The 18,018-nt window shown below is 39.6% G+C and overlaps 1 protein-coding gene across 1 annotated transcript; it reads left to right on the plus strand.

Moving 5' to 3' along the window:
* The first annotated feature begins 2,964 nt into the window (after positions 1 to 2,964).
* LACC1 (laccase domain containing 1) lies at positions 2,965 to 16,867 on the plus strand. The gene is made up of 7 exons (XM_043478040.1): positions 2,965 to 3,516; positions 4,598 to 5,202; positions 5,850 to 6,028; positions 7,793 to 7,958; positions 11,765 to 11,990; positions 12,418 to 12,578; positions 13,494 to 16,867. Exons 2-6 carry the CDS (start codon positions 4,653 to 4,655, stop codon positions 12,575 to 12,577), a joined length of 1,281 nt encoding a protein of 426 aa, XP_043333975.1. The 5' UTR covers positions 2,965 to 3,516; positions 4,598 to 4,652; the 3' UTR covers position 12,578; positions 13,494 to 16,867.
* Positions 16,868 to 18,018: the final 1,151 nt, after the last annotated feature.

An 18,018-nucleotide genomic window follows, 5' to 3' on the forward strand; every position in this document is an offset into this window, starting at 1 on the left:
CACTCTCCAATGAGTCTGCCCACTTCTGCTCCTACCAGTGAAAATTGTACATGTGACAATGTCACTTGTGTTTGTTCTCAAACCTGTTTATGCCAGTTGAACCTGTCACTGTGCTTTCACAATTGAATTAAATATTAAGTAAACCAATGTAATAGTGTGGGAAAAAAAGTTTGGTATTTTTTTTTCTTCCCAATTATTTTTATTAGTTGGAGGCTAATTACTTTACAATATTGTAGTGGTTTTTGCCATACATTGACATGAATCAGCCATGGATTTACATGTGTTCCCCATCCGGAATCCCCCTCCCACCTCCCTCCCCACCCCATCCCTCTGGGTCATCCCAGTGCACCAGCCCTGAGCACTTGTCTCATGCATCCAACCTGGACTGGTGATCTGTTTCACACTTGATAATATACATGTTTCGATGCTGTTCTCTCAGATCATCCCACCCTCGCCTTCACCCATAGAGTCCAAAAGTCTGTTCTATACATCTGTGTCTCTTTTTCTGTCTTGCATATAGGGTTATTGTTACCATCTTTGTAAATTCCATATATATGCGTTAGTATACTGTATTGGTGTTTATCTTTCTGGGAAAGTTTGTTCTTTAAAAGCTACATTTATATTTTTCAAGACCCTATTAAGGTGAGTTGTTTGAATGCGAGATAACTATAAAAAGATTATGAAGAAGTAATTTGCACTCAGATAGCTTCACAAGTGTCTCTTGCATGCATGGTAAGTCGCATCAGTTGTGTCCAACTCCTTGTGATCCTATGGACTGTAGCCCGCCAGACTCCTTTGTCCATGGGATTCTGCAGGCAAGAATACTGGAGTGGGCTGCCATTCCTTTTTCCAGGGGATCTTCCTGGCCCAAGGATTCATAGAACCTATATCTCTCCTGCATTGGCAGGTAGGTTTTCTACCGCTAGCACCACCTGGGAAGCCTCATTTTCCTCTTAAAAGAATGACATTTTGAGAAAGCTTAGGTGATAGTTAGGAAGTGTACTTTATCATAGTACTATGACGCAGAACTCTAATCTGGAGGCCATGTACAAAGGAAAGGCTGTGGCAAAAGGGTGTGCCACTCAACAGACTAGCAAACAAGCACGTAGTTGTTTCAGGTTAATAAAAGAAACTTTAAGGTATTATGGTATACATTTTATACTTTTTCATGACTGGTTTAACTTTCCTTTGAAACAGTTTTATTTAGATATAATTTACATACTACCATGTTCGTATTTATGAAGTATACAATTTAATGTTTAATAGACTTTTTCAACGTATTGCTTGGTTATGGGTCCAGATTGCATCTATGAATGAGCTTCTCCTGTAAAAACAAAATGCTAAAAGAAGTAGTTGATTGTGCTTGGTGAGGGGATGGGGCTTCAAGGAAGGTTATATTTGAGCTTGGAGGGTCTTGAACAAGTAGCTGTTTTTAAAAAAAGTATATATAGAGAACAGTGTTCTAAGTAGAAGAAATAGTTTATGTAAAGGATGAAATCATATGGTGTTCCAAGGAACAGCCTTTAGTTTCAGTAGTTTGGTAATAGGGAAGTCATTTTTTCAAATCTAATTATGCATCTGAATCATCTGTAGAGATTAAAGCAAAACAAAAAGCAAAGCAAAACAGGCTGAGACTTGACTCCCTGAGTTTCTGATTCAAATGTGTATCTGGAGGTGGTAGAGAGGGGTGGTCCCTGCATTTCTGCTTTTTAAAGTTCTACTTGTAGTTCTGATGTGCAGCCAGCATTGAGAGCCACTGGAGTCGGGGAATGGGGTTGAGATGAGTGTCAGATCAGGCCAAAGTCCAGGACCAGACAGTGAAAGGAAATGGTTTGTAAATACAATATAATGACAAACTTTCTCTTCCCTGATGGCTTCTCTATTTTAAAATATTTCTTTTTTAACTTGTTTACTGTTGCATGACAGGAAATAAATGCTCATCATCTATAAAAACAGACATAAATGTTTTAACCCAGTGTTGTAACTAAAGACCTCCATTTTGTTTACAGTGATATTCAACATAAAACAAGCTTGGGGCAGAGTAGATCAGGTGTAACACCTACCACTCAGTGCTCTTAATAAATGTTCACAAAAATAATGAAAATACAGTTTTGGGGGGAAAAAAGTCTGCCAGATACTGAAGAGTGGGTTCACTGATGGGTGGATTGGTGACCTCATTCTCTACTCAAACAGAATAGCAGTAGTCTCAGTTCCCAGTGCTCTTCTAAACTCCCAGATTGCTGAGATTCTTTCTTTCAGGGAAACATTCTTCAGAACTTATCATGTGAGCAACTGTCAGAAAAAAGGGACCCCTCCTTTCATCATAAACAGTGCCATAGGAAGCACCTTGTCTCCTACGCTTTGAAGGTTGGAGATATTTTCCCTTTGGCCATAGAACCTGCCATCTACATAGGTAGGAGCTGTTCAGTATTTTAAAATAAATAAATGTTATGGTCTTTGAGGGGAGAAAGGGGATGCTAATTTACATTTTTATCACAACTCTTAAGGTCAGTGCCTTCTAATTTTCTATGCTTGGCCCATGTTTTTATAAGGACATCGGTTTATCCACACACGTGAAGGAGCTATGAAGTCTAGTCAGCAAGTTAGGCGGGATCAGCAAAAAAGGCAAAGGAGGAGGGTTCAGTCAATTTGTTTCTGGAAACAAAGCCAAACAGTAAAGAAGAAAGAAAAAAAAAAATCTGCCTGAGGAGGCGCAGTGTGTGAACTTGGACGCAACACAGTGCCAAGTACTAACGTAAGGAGGGTCTCGGGCCAGGGCTCTGAGGATGAAACTGGGGGTCCCGACCGCGCCAAGCGCGGAAGCAGGAGAGGGCGTCGAAGAGGGCGTCGTCGCCCGCCGACCCCGGCCGCTCCGCCGCGCGCCCCGTCTGGAGGCCGGCCCGCTCCCTCAAGGCCCGCCCGCCCCTCATCTGCCCCGCCTCCTGCCCGGCCTCCCGCCCGCGGACCTGCCTATAGCTCCGCTCGGCCCGGCCGCTGCTCGGTTCCCGTTCCTCTTCCAGGGGCCGCGCGGCGGGTGCAGGCTGGCGGCCACCGGACCCGGAACTGCTGACGGTTCCCCGCGCCCGGGCGCGTCCGCCCCCCGGGTCGCTCCGGCTCCCCGCCCCCCGGCCCCCCGACCCGGCCTCCGCAGCCGTCGGGTGGATGCGGGGCGGGTGCTCCGTCCGCAGTCAAGCGGGTGCAGCGGCTGAGGCGGGACGGGCGCCGCCCTCACAGCGGCGGGGACTCGGCTGAGGAGTGCGGGGGCGCACGCTCACGGCCTCTGGGTCTCGTTCAGGCTCAGGACCGGGGCCGGCAGACGCCTCAGAGCTCGAGCTCGCCGCCGAGCGTGCAACCGAAAGTGACGGAGGACGGCCTCGGGTGTGCGCCCGACCGTCAGAAAGGCCCGCAGGGGCGGCAGGAGTCGGGGCGAGGGCCCGGCGTGTGGGCAGCGGCCGACCCGCGGGGCCGAGCGTCGACCGGGCGGTGGCCGAGGCGTTCGTCGTGCGGCGTTACTCGGTGCGGAGGGCGGGGGTTAGGAGGGGCAGAGGCTGACACCGGAGGGGTCACCAGAGAGAGAGCGGCAGCCCGGACGGGCGGGCAGGGGCCGGGGTGAGAAAGCGTGTGAGTGTAGTGGGGGGTGAGGAGAGCGGGGCGGGGGTGCGCACGTGATCCAAATGGCAGTCGCTTGCGTGATCGTTGGACTTAGGAAGGGACCGAGTGCCGAGTGCTAATGTAACGAGGTGCTGCCATACCTGTGACTCCTGGAGGCAAATCTGTCGGTCATCTCTGCTCTTAACCTTCAAAACGGACTTTTTTTTTTTTTTTTAATTGAAGTACAGTTAGTTTACAATATTAATGTTGGGTTCAACATGGTGAGTCAATATTTTTATAAATTATGCCATTTTAGGTTATTCTCAAATACTGGCTGTATTCTCTGTGGTGTACAATATATCCGTGTAGCTTATTTATTTTATACATAATAGTTTGTATCTTAATCCCCTTACCCCTATCTTGCCCCTCCCCGCCTTCCCTCAACCTGCTGGTAACAGCTCATATCTGTGAGTCTGTTTCTGGGGGAAAAAAAAATACAATTTTTCTTGGAAAAAAAAAAAGAAATTAAATTTTTTTTAATTATTATTTTTTTTATTTTAAATGCAACTGCAATTAATCTTATTGAACTTAAGGCCCAGGTATTTCGTAGGAAGGGATGTGACCTAACAAGCCTGTCATGTCAGGATTAATGATGTATCAATGATAGGTTGACACCCTGTAATTAAAAAACAGTACTTCCTCTAAGTCAGTAAGTGATTCCCTGCTTAAAATTTACTATCTGAAAACAAAACCAAACCTGTTGTTCTACTAGAAAGATGTAAAGTACATTCACAAAATGAATTAAGAGCTGGCTTTGCTTTCATTGTCATGGTTCTCTTCTGATAAATAGTGGATTAGCTTTTCTGGGAGGAGTCCAGATTCACTATTCTGGTTACATTTTTAAATCAATGCAATTCTTCTGTTTACCCATCCACAAGTTTCTGTTGTAACTGGGACTATGTTGATATAATTTTGCATTCTTACTTATGCTAATTTTTCTTTACAGGTAAATTTTGGGGGACACAAAAACTTCATTGAAGAACTTTGTACAGAATTGAAGGATGGCAGAAGCAGTGTTGATTGATCTCTTTGGTTTGAAACTGAACTCTCAGAAAAACTGTCATCAGACATTATTAAAGACATTGAATGCGGTCAGATACCACCATGGTGCCAAGGCCAAGTTTTTTTGCATAATGTGTTGTAGTAACATCAGCTGTGACCATGATAATTGTGAATTAGAAACAGGCAATGGATTATCAGCTCTCTTGAGAGAATTTGAGACTGTTAGCAATCCCAGCATGGCTGCCTCTTTGTATATAATTAAACAAAAAGTTGATGAAAAAAATTTGAGTAGCATTAAGGTAATTGTGCCTGTGTACCGGAAGACATTAATGAAGGCTTTCATTGACCAACTCTTTACTGATGTTTACAATTTTGAGTTTGAAGATTTACAGATGACTTTGAAGGGAGGTCTTTTGAAACAGTCTACTGAAGTAAACATAATCACAGCTCAAGAACTAGAAGCAATCCAGAATGAAATAGAAACATATTTGAGAAGTTTGCCAGCACTGAAGGGAGAATTAACCATTATCACATCTCCTTTGATCCCAGGTATGTTAAACACTATCAGTTGTTTTACTTGAATATGAAAAGCCAGTCTTTCTTTACAGGTTGTTCACCTCTTTTTCTTGTTTCTTTTGTAGACTGGTGTGAGATTATGTGTTCCTTAGCATCAGTTACAACATGGGAGTGTAATGCACGGCCTTATAGAGTCACATGTGTGAAGGAATAGTTCCTTCAAAGCCACTCTAAATAAATTCGCTTTATGCAAATTCAGCTTTAAGACAAATCCCCCAGCCTTGGTTTTAAATGAGATTTATGACCCTAAGCATTTCCTACTTAGAAATTCTGAAACCTTAACTCCGTGGTGCCTTCACAGAAGAGTGAAATTTAAAACAGTCAAATCTCACTTGTTAGTAAAAGGATGTTTACTGTGAGCTATATGCTATTGGCATAACAAAAACTAATGGGAAAAAGATACCCTTTGAAGAGCAGTAATCCCACAGAGAAGGTAAAACAAACTCAAAACATTGTGTCATAAGAACAGATGAAGCTATAAAGAACTGTAGAAATTAGAAGCTGGATAAACTAATGCAAGGTGAGGTTATTAGGGAAAGTCCTAATGAGAGACTGGGTTTGTAAGGCTTTACAGTCTTTTGTACAGCCTAGTTTTAATCTTCACTGTTTATCCTCAACAGATACTTTCATACATGGATTTACTACAAGAACAGGTGGGATATCTTACATACCAACTCTTAGTTCATTCAATCTCTTCAGTAGTTCCAAACGGAGAGATCCCAAGGCTGTTGTTCAAGAAAATCTGCGTAGGTTGGGGAAGGCTGCAGGATTTAATGCGAATAAATTTTACCAAATAAAGGTACAATTTTGTTTCATATTTTGGAAGATTTAAAGTATATTCTTGACTCTGCCAATGACTATATGGACTTTAAATAAGCTATTTAATGTTTACATCTAATGTTTTATCTAAAACTTAGGATAATGTTTGTGGTTATTTTTCTTAGAGATACATATCATAGTCTAAAGATCAATTCTATGATATATACACACACACATACACACACACAAACATCTGGAACTCCTCACATCTAAAAATACAGTTGTTTTTTAGTCACTAAGTTGTGTCCGATTCTTGTGACCCCATGGACTGTAGCCTACCAGGCTCCTCTGTCTATAGGATTTCCCAGGCAAGAATACTGGAGTGGGTTGCCATTTCCTTCTCCAGGGGATCTTCTGACCCAGGGATCAAACCTGAGTCTCCTGCATTGGTAGGTGAGTTTTTTTTTTTTTTTTGTCTGTTTCTTTTTTTACCACTGAACCATGAGGAAAGCCCCAGAGTATAGTACCACTGCCTTTTTGACTTAGAAGTAAGTTTCCTGAATGGTGAGAGAGAAAAGCCATTGTTTTCTATATTAACACTAGGAGGAACTAGGGTACAACTGATAAGATAATTGGTTCTTACAGAATTCTAGATTTCTTTGACTCCAGGAAAAGTAAAAATATTATTGATTTGGAAATTTAATTTCTTTCAGTCAATTAGTACTTTGTGGAAGTTACTGCTATTAGGTTTAGACCCCAATGCTGAGAAAGATTGAGGGCAGGAGGAGAAGAGGGTGACAGAGGATGAGATGGTTGGATGGCATCATCAATTCAATGAGTTTGGGCAAATTCCGGGAGATAATGACGGACAGAGAATCCTGGTGTGCTGCCGTCCATGAAATCGAAGAGAGTCCGACACAACTGAGCAACTGAACAACTACTGCAATTAGAGATTTACCCATCTCTAGTGAGGGGTTTTCATGATGGATGGACTATTTTATATTTTTTAAAATTTATTTTTAATTGGGGGATAATTGCTTTACAATGTTGTGTTGGTTTCTGCCATGCAACAATGTGAATCAGCCATAAGTATATATATATCTCCTCCCTTTTTTTTTAATCTCCTCCCTTTTGAACGTCCCATTGGCTATCTGTTTTACACATGGAAATGTATATATGTCAATACTACTCTCTCAATTGATCCCACCTTCTCTTCCCCGCCCTCCTGCTGTGTCCACAAGTCTGTTCACTCTGTCTGCATCTCTATTCCTGCCCTGAAAATAGGTTCATCGGTACTATTTTGATTTTTTTTTAAATCTTGAAGTCTGCTTTCCTTTGAGGAAAATACATAAAGATTATCATATCATAGAGTCAAGTAAATTTGTTACTATATTATACACATATGGACCTGATGTATTTAAGGAATGCTATGGCACCCCACTCCAGTACTCTTGCCTAGAAATCCCATGGACGGAGGAGCCTGGTAGGCTGCAGTCCCTGGGGTCGCTAAGAGTCGGACACGACTGAGCGACTTCATTTTCACTTTTCTCTTTCATGCATTAGAGAAGGAAATGGCAACCCACTCCAGTGTTCTTGCCTGGAGAATCCCAGGGACGGAGGAGCCTGGTGGGCTGCCGTCTATGGGGTCGCACAGAGTCGGACACGACTGAAGTGACTTAGCAGCAGCAGCAGCAGCAGTAACCTTAAACTGGTTATATTATTTTGTACAAAATACTTTCAGAAAAGCTTATGGTATGAGAAATTCTATTTTCAAAACATTTTTATTTCACATCTTTGGTATTAGACTGATCATGCCAATGATGTCTGGATTATGGGAAGGAAGGAGCCTGAATCTTATGATGGAATCACCACAAATCAAAGAGGAGTCACGATAGCAGCTCTTGGTGCTGACTGTATTCCCATAGTTTTTGCAGATCCTGTCAAGAAAGCATGTGGGGTTGCTCACTCTGGTAAGTATACTTAATCACCTAGGATTTTTACCAATTTGGGGGGAAAGTTATAATTTTCCCCAAAATTATAAAAGTTATAATTTCTTTCTGATAGACATTGTTTTTGTTCATTCTCTAAGTAATGGTCTGACTGTTTGTGACCTCACGGGCTGCAGTATTCCAGGCTTCCCTGTCCTTCACCATCTCCCAGAGCTTGCTCAAACTCATGGCCATTAAGTCAATGATGCCATCCAACCATCTCATCCTCTGTCATCCCCTTCTCCTCCTGCCCTCAGTCTTTCCCAGCATTAATAGTTAATTACTACCCATGGTGATAAGTGTAAAGATAGAAGAGAGCTAGTAGACTCTTAGGTGAGGAGGAGATACAAGGAATACTTATGTCAAATTATATGACTCAGAGTATAATCCCTAAAGAAAGCAGTTACCTAGATGGTGTGATCACTCACCTAGAGCCAGACATCCTGGAATGTGAAGTCAAGTGTGGGCCTTAGAAAGTATCACTACGAACAAAGCTAGTGGAGGTGATGGAATTCCAGTTGAGCTATTTCAAATCCTGAAAGATGATGCTGTGAAAGTGCTGCACTCAATATGCCAGCAAAGTTGGAAAACTCAGCAGTGGCCACAGGACTGGAAAAGGTCAGCTGTCATTCCAGTCCCAAAGAAAGGCAATTCCAAAGATTGCTCAAACTACTGCACAATTGCACTCGTCTCACATGCTAGTAAAGTAATGCTCAAAATTCTCCAAGCCAGGCTTTAGCAATACATGAACTGTGAACTTCCAGATGTTCAAGCTGGTTTTAGAAAAGGCAGAGGAACCAGAGATCAAATTGCCAGCATCCGCTGGATCATCAAAAAAGCAAGAGAGTTCCAGAAAAACACCTATTTTTGCTTTATTGACTATGCCAAACCCTTTGACTGTGTGGATCACAATAAACTGTGGAAAATTCTGAAAGAGATGGGAATACCAGACCACCTGACCTGCCTCTTGAGAAACCTGTATGCAGGTCAGGAAGAAACAGAGCTGGACACGGAAACAGACTGGTTCCAAATACGAAAAGGAGTACGTCAAGGCTGTATATTGTCACCCTGCTTATTTAACTTATGTAAAGAGTACATCATGAGAAACGCTGGGCTGGAAGAAGCACAAGCTGGAATCAAGATTTCTGGGAGAAATATCAATAACTTCAGATATGCAGATGACACCACCCTTATGGCAGAAAGCGAAGAGGAACTAAAAAGCCTCTTGATGAAAGTGAAAGAGGAGAGTGAAAAAGCTGGCTTAAAGCTCAACATTCAGAAAACTAAGATCATGGCATGTGGTCCCATCACTTCATGGCAAATAGATGGGGAAACTGGAAACAGTGGCTGACTTTATTTTGGGGGGCTCCAAAATCACTGCAGGTGGTGATTGCAGCCATGAAATTAAAAGATGCTTACTCCTTGGAAGGAAAGTTATGACCAACCTAGATAGCATATTAAAAAGCAGAGACATTACTTTGCCAACAAAGGTCCGTCTAGTCAAGACTATGGTTTTTCCAGTGGTCATGTATGGATGTGAGAGTTGGACTGTGAAGAAAGCTGAATGCCAAAGAATTGATACTTTTGAACTGTGGTGCTGGAGAAGACTCTTGAGAGTCCCCTTGAACTGCAAGGAGATCCACAACCAGTCCATCCTAAAGGAGATCAGTCCAGGGTGTTCACTGGAAGGACTGATGCTAAAGCTGAAACTCCAATACTTTGGCCACCTCATGCGAAGAGTTGACTCATTGGAAAAGACCCTGATGCTGGGAGGGATTGGGGGCAGGAGGAGAAGGGGACGACAGGATAAGATGGCTGGATGGCATCACCAACTCGATGGACATGAGTTTGAGTAAACTCTGGGAGTTGGTGATGGACAGGGAGGCCTGGCGTGCTATGATTCATGGGGTCGCAAAGAGTCGGACACGACTGGAGCGACTGAACTGAACTGAACTGATTGAGGCTGATTCCTGGGAGGTTTGTAGGATTTGGCTAGGTACCAGTGTTTCTCAGCAGGAATGTTATTAACATTTGGCGCAAGATAGTCACATTGCAGACTAAGTGTGCTTGGCTTTCAAAATTCTTAATGCCAGTTGTACTTATGTAATAACCAAAAAGAAAAACCTCTGTGCTTTTCAAAACACTCCCAGGGAGTTGTACTGAATTGTATTGTCTCTAGTTTGAGAAGTCTACCCTTGAAGTCTGGGTAGTAGGGAATAGGAAGATTAGACTTGTCGCAGAAGGTATTTTTGAAAATGCAGCAGCAAGTGTAAAGATAAGAAAAAACAAAATATGTTTGGAAAATTGCATTTCGTTTAATATGTTATAGTTGATTAGCTTTAACTATTCTCTGAAAATAAGAACAAAGAATTTTTAGGTGCTATGTTTGTCAAGGTTTTGGAATTTTGTTTGCTGAAGGTTTTTAAAAAATACTATTATTAGATTATCCAGAGGTAATGAGTCTGTGTAAAATGAGGAGTGATCTTTTGGATTATCTTCTGCTGACTAGAAGTCAGGTTTACTATTCAACATTGTCAAAGTTATTTAAAATTTGAGTCTTAGTTCCGGGATATAAAATGTGAATATTATTTGTTACTTCCTGGGTTTTGAAACATTAAATTTAAAATTATCAAAGATACATGAAACAGTCTTGAAAAGGAAAAAAGTTAGATGTCTCATACTTCTTGATTTCAAAACTTATTATAAAGCTACAGTAATCAAAACAGTATGTATGGTACTGGCATAAAGACAATAGAGCAGTGGAATAGAATAGACATTCCAGAAACAAACCCTTGCATTAGGGTCAAATTATTTTTGAAAAGGTACCTAGACTATACAATGGGGAAAGGACAATTTCTTTAACAAATGGTACTGGCGAAACTGGATAGGCATATGCAAAAGAACAATGTTGGACCCTTATGTCATGTATAAAAACTGACTCAAAGTGGATCAAAGATCTAAATGTAAGAGCTAAAACTCTAAAAATTATAGAAGAAAATATAAATGTATATCATTGTGATCTTGGATTAGGCAGTGGTTTCTTAGATACGATACCAAAAGCACAGCAACAGAAGTAAAAATAGATAAGTTGGATTTTATCAAAAACAAAAATTTCTGTGCCTCAAAGAACACAGTCAACAAAGTGAAAAGTCAGCCCAACAGATAAAGAATAAATATTTGCAGTTCATACATCTAATAAGTTAATATTCAGAATACAAAAAGAATACCTACAATTCAACAACAACAACAAAAACTAAAAGATTTGATTGAAAAATGGGTAAAGGACTTTAGTAGGTCTTTCTCCAAAGATGATATGTAAATGGTCAATAAACATGTGAAAAGATTCCCAACATCACTAATATGGAAAAGCAAATCAAAACCACAGGATATCACCTCACATCCATCAGAATGGCTGATATTTTTAAAAAATGAAAATAAGTTTTGGTGAAGAGAAATGGAAACCATGATGCGCTATTGGTGGGAGAATAAAATGATGCAGCTGCCATGAAAAACAGTATGATGTTTCCTCGAAAGGTTTTAAATAGAATTATCATATTAGCCAACAGTTCCACTTCTGAACATATATCCAAAGAGTTAAAAGCAGAATGTCAATAGGATATTTACATACCCATGCTCAAAACAGAAATTATTCACAATAACTAAGAGGTGAAAGCACCCTTAGGAAAAATACATAAACTGACTCTGCTCACTTTTAACTTAGATATAAATTAAGATGACATTTTGTTATGTTTTAACTTTGCTTATCTCTCTCTCTTCCTATTTACTAGGTTGGAAAGGTACCTTGTTAGGTGTTGCTATGGCTACAGTGAACGCTATGAGAGAAGAATATGGCTGCAGTTTGGAAGACATTATTGTTGTACTGGGGCCTTCAGTTGGACCGTGCTGTTTTACTCTTCCAAGGGAATCAGCAAAGGCATTTCATAATCTTGATCCCGGATGTGTACGGCTGTTTGACTCACCAAATCCCTGTGTTGACATCCGTAAAGCCACTAGGTATGTTTGATCTGAGGCTTCCCTGGTGGTTTAGTGGTAAAGAACTCGCCTGCCAATGCAGGAGATGTGGGTTTGATCTCTGGGTTGGGAAGATTCCCTGGAGAAGGAAACGGCAATCCACTCCAATTTTTTTTGCCTGGGAAATCTCATGGACAAAGGAGCCTGCAGGCTATAGTCCATGGAATCATGAAAGAGTCAGACAGGACTCAGCGATTAAACAACAATGACAATTGATTTCAGTCCAGAACTGTAATGGTGAAATCTACCATTTCCTGTTGTGGTCCTGTTCTGTAACTGAATGACAACTTGCATTGTTCCAAGCAGATCTTTCCCAGAGTTCTTTTACACTAATATCGATGCTTTTCCCATATTGCTTTGTCTGTTGGTAAAGTAAACTTTCTGTCTTTGGAAAAATCTTTATCTTAAGGATTCTTCTTGAACGGGGAGGAATTCTGCCACAGAATATTCAGGACCAGAACCAGGATCTCAACCTCTGTACGTCTTGTCATCCTGACAAGTTTTTTTCCCATGTCCGAGATGGCCCTAACTTTGGTACACAGATTGGCTTCATCTCAGTTAGAGAATGAGGTACAGTAGCTTCTCTCTCCCTGCTTCCACCTTTCCCTCCCCTCATTTTGAAAAATAATTATATTTAACTTCACTCCTTTATTCCTGCAGGAAGAATTAATTTTCTACTTTTTAGTGAAATAATAATGGTAGACCAGTTCATTTTCAGTGACGTACTCTAATATAAAAGGGCAGTATAAGTACATATAAGAGTATAAAAGTAACACAAGTTTTCATTAAAAAATCCTTTTTGTATGCCATTTAACTCTCCTATACTTGACATCTATTTCTATCATAACATCTTTATAATTTTTTAAATTCTTTTGAGTTTTAAGAAGAAATCCTTGCATAAAAAAAATTCTAGAGTAATGATACATACACAGCCCAGCCTAGTTTTACAACCAAACTTCCAACTGATTATCTGTAGCAGGAGTTGGTCAATTTTTTTAAAGGTCTAGATAGTACACATTTTAGGTGTTGTGGGACACATCGTCTCTGTCTCAGCTATACAACTCTGCTTTTGTAGAGCAAAAGCAGACAGAAGCAGAAATGAATGAATATGTCTGTATTTCAGTAAAATTCTGTTGACCAACAAAACATGTGAGGGGCCAGATTTGGTCCACAGGGTATAGTTTGCTGACACTTGAGCTACAATCATAGAGCAGGATTGAGTGTAATTTCATTAAATTAGTATTTCTTAGAGATGGATTTTTTTGTTACACAAAATTTTGTGACAGTGATGTGGCACTGACTCTTTAGCATATATCTGATTTTCCTTAAGGTTATTTTAACTGAATATTGTTTTTAGTCTTTACAATGTCTTTTACTCTTTAATATACAAAAGACTTTAATAAATTTAGTGATTCTTTTTTTTTTTTAGTGATTCTTTTAATAGCACTACTAATGGCCTCTTTTGATTTCTATGTATTTTTACAGATATTTGACTGGATTTTTGCATAACTATTTCCTGCTATCTTCCAAACCGACTGTGAAAGAGAAATGTAGTTGTTGATATACTTAAAATCAAAAGGATTACAATGAGTAATTCATCTTTCAGATATACTTTCATTATTATCCAAAGCCAAATGATTTATTGATTTTAACAATAACTGACAAAATCAATATGATATAGTTTGTATGTTATACAGATAAGAATTATTCTTAAAGTTTGTCCTCTGTATTTGTTACATACATCAGGAATAAGTATTCAGTTTAGTATTTATTGGGTAGCCTCTATTTGTCAAGCATTCTGTGAATCATAGATGAAATCAAGATGAGTAATACTTTTTCCCTTTAAGTCTAATGCAGTGGAAGAGATAAACATTTCTTACACTTAAGTTTAATTTTAATAGCAGAAGAGTACAGGAGAAGAAGGATTAATTCTATCTGGAACACAGACTGGAGAAGGTATTGCAGAGAAAATGACTTGTCACATGGATCTGAAAGACGTATAGACTTTTGACAAATAAAGAACAACCATAACAGGTTAAGGGAATACCATAAACTAGGGCGTGAAACTGAAAGTGTTCTAGAAAGAAGAGGGTGTGGGTAGGAGTTACTGGGAAAACAGGTTAGAAACAAATTAGGGTCTTGAATGCTATGTCAAAGAGTTTGGAGTTTATTTTCCAGGCAAAGAGTACGCATAGAAAGTAGGGGAGTATTTTTATGTCCTTGGCATTATATTTAACAGGATGGATTTGTGAGAGACTAAAGCAGAGAGATTAGTTAAAAGGCAATCAGAATACTTTAAAAAAGAAATAATGAAGCCCGAATACAGTGCGAATTTAAATTGAGATAAAAGTAGTGAAATAGTATGACATTTCAGAGACGGAATCTGCAGATCCTGTTCTTAGAGCGTGGAGGTGAAAGGTGAGGACCAGTGGAGAAAATCCCTGTTTACTCCACAGTCTCTGCTTGATGACTGCTTGATGATCTGGAGTGGCAGCAGAGGTGGGGAGGAGGTTTGGGACACGGGAAGAATAATGAATTAGACACATAGACCGAAGTGCTTCCAGATGGAAATATGTGGTCAATAATTAGATATAGAGACCTGGAACCTGGGAAGGAGCCATGAAGAAACAGAGATTTGGGAGTTGGCTGCACAGAGATAGTGCCTGAGTCTACTGGAATAGGCTGGGTCATCTTCACAGAAACAGAGTGAGAAAAAATGAGGTCCAAGGATGAAACCTTACACTCCTGCATTTGAAGAGCCAGAAACTGAACCAGTAGAAAAGATTAATCTAGAAAAAAAATATACACAGTCATTTTGCGAGCCCATGGACTGTAGCCCACCAGGCTCCTCTGTCCATGGGATTCTCCAGGCAAGAATACTGGAGTGGGTTGCCGTTTCCTTCTCCAGGGGATCTTCCCGACCCAGGGATCAAACCCAGGTCTCCTGCATTGCAGGCAGACGCTTTAACCTCTGAGCCACCAGGGAAGCCATAAATATGAGAGGTACTCAAAGAGAAATCTACAGGGAGTTCGCTGGTGGCGTAGTGGTTAGGATTTGGTGTTTCCATTGTGGAGGCCTGGATTTGATCCCTGGCCGGGGGTGGGAGGGATCATCCTGCATGCCGCTGGTTGCTGCCAAAACACAAATGAGAAGAAACCAGTAGATTAATAACTGTGTTGAGGCTGTTCTGTGGGTCATTATGGTGATGGATTTCAGTGCTTTGAGGAAGAGGATGCACCAGTGTCAACTCTACTTTGCTAGTATTTATTGAAGTAAGTGAAGTTGCTCAGTTGTGTCCGATTCTTTGTGACCCCATGGACTGTAGCCCACCAGGCTCCTCCGTCCATGAGATTTTCTGGGTAAGAATATTGGAGTGACTTGCCATTTCCTTCTCCAGAAGATTTTCCCGACCCAGGGATTGAACCTGGGTCTCCCGCATTGTAGGCAGACGCTTTACTGTCTGAGCCACCAGGGAAGTCCAGAGAACATAAAACACCAGGGGCTGTATTTTGATACAAGGGGTGTGTGTGTGTGTGTATATATATATATATATATATATATATATATATATATATTTTGTGTGTGGGGGTAATGAGTAGTTTTAAGTGTATGTGTAGGCTGAAGAGAAAAGTTAAGGTGTTTTTACTTGGGAAAAATGGTATGGTACCTGTTTTTAACATGAATTTTGTCACAATGAACCTTAAAAGGATTTCTTATTTCATATATTTCTTAGCTGAATATGCAGAAAATTAAATTTGTTTGGTACTTCTCACCCATTACCTCATTTTACCTTTACAGGTACTCTGAAGTACATAGGTCAGGTGCTATTCCTTTTATTCAGATGACCCTTGATGAGTTAGAGACTGAAATCACATAAATTGTGATAAAGTAAGATTTGAACCTATGTCTTATGACCCCAAATCTCATTTCAGATTTTACAGTTAATTAAAGCTATAATTAAAATTTTATTTTGTTAATATCAGTATTCTTATAGACAGTCAAAATTTTGTTGAAGTGCTCAGGTAGATTAAAAAATACATTTGTAGCCCACGTTTTTTTAATATCCAGTGAAAGGTGACAATCAATACAACAACAATTTCAATACTGTGATATGTGTTGTATGGTTGTGACCACCTGATACTTTAATTCTTTTATGATAAACTCATGAGAAATTTATATAAAATACCTCATTTCAAAGTAAGAAAGACAAGATAAATATCAGGTACTAACGCATATATATGGAATCTAGAGAGATGGTACTGATGAATTTATTTGCGGGGCAATAGTGGAGAAACAGACATAGAGAACAGACTTAATAGACACAGGTGGGGGGAGGAGAGGGTGAGATGTGTGGAGAGAGTAACATTGAAACTTACATTACCATACGTAAAATAGCCAATGGGAATTTTCTGTGTGTCTCAGGAAACTCAAACAGGGGCTCTGTAACAACCTAGAGGGGTGGGATAGGGAGGGAGATGGGAAGAAGGTTCAAGAGGGAGGGGACATATGTATACCTATGGTTAATTCATGATGATACTTGGCAGAAAACATTTTGTAAAGCAATTATACTTCAATTAAAAAATAAATACATTTAAAAAAATACCTCATGTCTTCCAATTCAGGGAAGGCATTAAATACAAATTATAAGACAGCAATTTCAAACTCATGCAAAATACGCTTTTGTTTCATGATAACAATAAGATTAAAGAATAATTCCACTGAGAAAGAGGAATAATTTTCCAATTTTTGTCACTCTATGTTAATCTGTTGAATGCAGAGTATTAGGCAGTCATGTTTTACTTTATGTACCAAAATATTATACTCCAAAGCCAAATAAAAAATTATTTTTGAAAAAAAATTATGTTTGATTATTTAAGACTTTGGATTATCTGTGTCAAAGCATATAAAGAGAAGTTGTCTCCTTGCAGTTTTACTGAGTGAGAAGTATTGATTCAATAACTCAGAAACAGACTGTTACTGTTAAACAGTCATATATTATTGCCTCTACAAGATTCTCATGTTTAAGCATTTGTACATAGGTTTCTGGGACTTTCAGGGTGTAACTACAATGATGACTTTGAGTAAGTTTTGTTCTGTTTTCAATCTCGGTACTGCTGCTAACTGTACATGGAAAATACAAGTTGTCATTTTAGTGAGACGATAAGTTTTAAAATCAGAGTTCAGGACATCATTTTTTAGAGGTACTAGTTACCAAACTAAAATTTATCTAATTGTAGTTTGAAATTGAGGAGTAGCATAGTGACTAAATATGCTATACTCCATTGCTTTACAAAGCAATGCAAAAAAAAAAAAAAAACGGTCTTTCCGTGACGAGGCGTTGGCTCTGCTACTTTCCACAAGTAGCTCTGCTCTGTTTCTTGGTATAAAGTTGAGCCAATCTTAACCTATGTGTACAAAATACATATAAAGCTCTTACTTTAGATACAATTTCTTTACACTTTCAAGTAGATAAAAACATTTAGGAATCCTCATCTGCCTGGGTCTCACTTCCACAGAATCTCCAGTAACTGCTTTTCTGTAAGTAGATTTGGGGGGAGGAAATTCAGAGAAGCTTACTCTGTGTCACGTGGCAAACACATAAATAATACCCATGGATTCAGAAGCTGGAAATAAGAGGACAATGACATGTGAATTACATCATTTTATATCTCAAAGTAGGATTTTATATTTGTTTTCACCTGTTTTTCCTAAAGTTATCCTTCCAATGTATCCATCCTACTTCTTTATGTGAACTTTTAGAGAATGCCATCAATCTGTGGAAGTCCACTCAGTTATCTGTATTTGTGTGTGTAGACATGGATCTGTCTGTGTGCTAAATAGTAAATGAGAAATACCTACGTGTCATGTAAGATACATAGCCTCTTTGCCCTAGCTAGTGTAAATTCATACAAAATACATTGCATGCAGGGGAATCATAGATTTCTCTGTATAAAAATTTTGTGAATTGTGTGGTAAAGAATGGAAGCGTGGTCCCTATGCTCGTTGTAG

This window comes from Cervus canadensis, chromosome 9 (assembly GCF_019320065.1).
Source record: "Cervus canadensis isolate Bull #8, Minnesota chromosome 9, ASM1932006v1, whole genome shotgun sequence".
Lineage (NCBI taxonomy): Eukaryota > Metazoa > Chordata > Mammalia > Artiodactyla > Cervidae > Cervus > Cervus canadensis.

Coding starts and splice junctions, on each gene's coding strand:
- LACC1 (XM_043478040.1), top strand. CDS start 4,653: ATGGCAGAAGCAGTGTTGATTGATCTCTTTGGTTTGAAACTGAACTCT. Junction 6,029..7,792: donor ATAAATTTTACCAAATAAAG/GTACAATTTTGT, acceptor CTTTGGTATTAG/ACTGATCATGCCAATGATGT. Junction 11,991..12,417: donor GACATCCGTAAAGCCACTAG/GTATGTTTGATC, acceptor CTTTATCTTAAG/GATTCTTCTTGAACGGGGAG.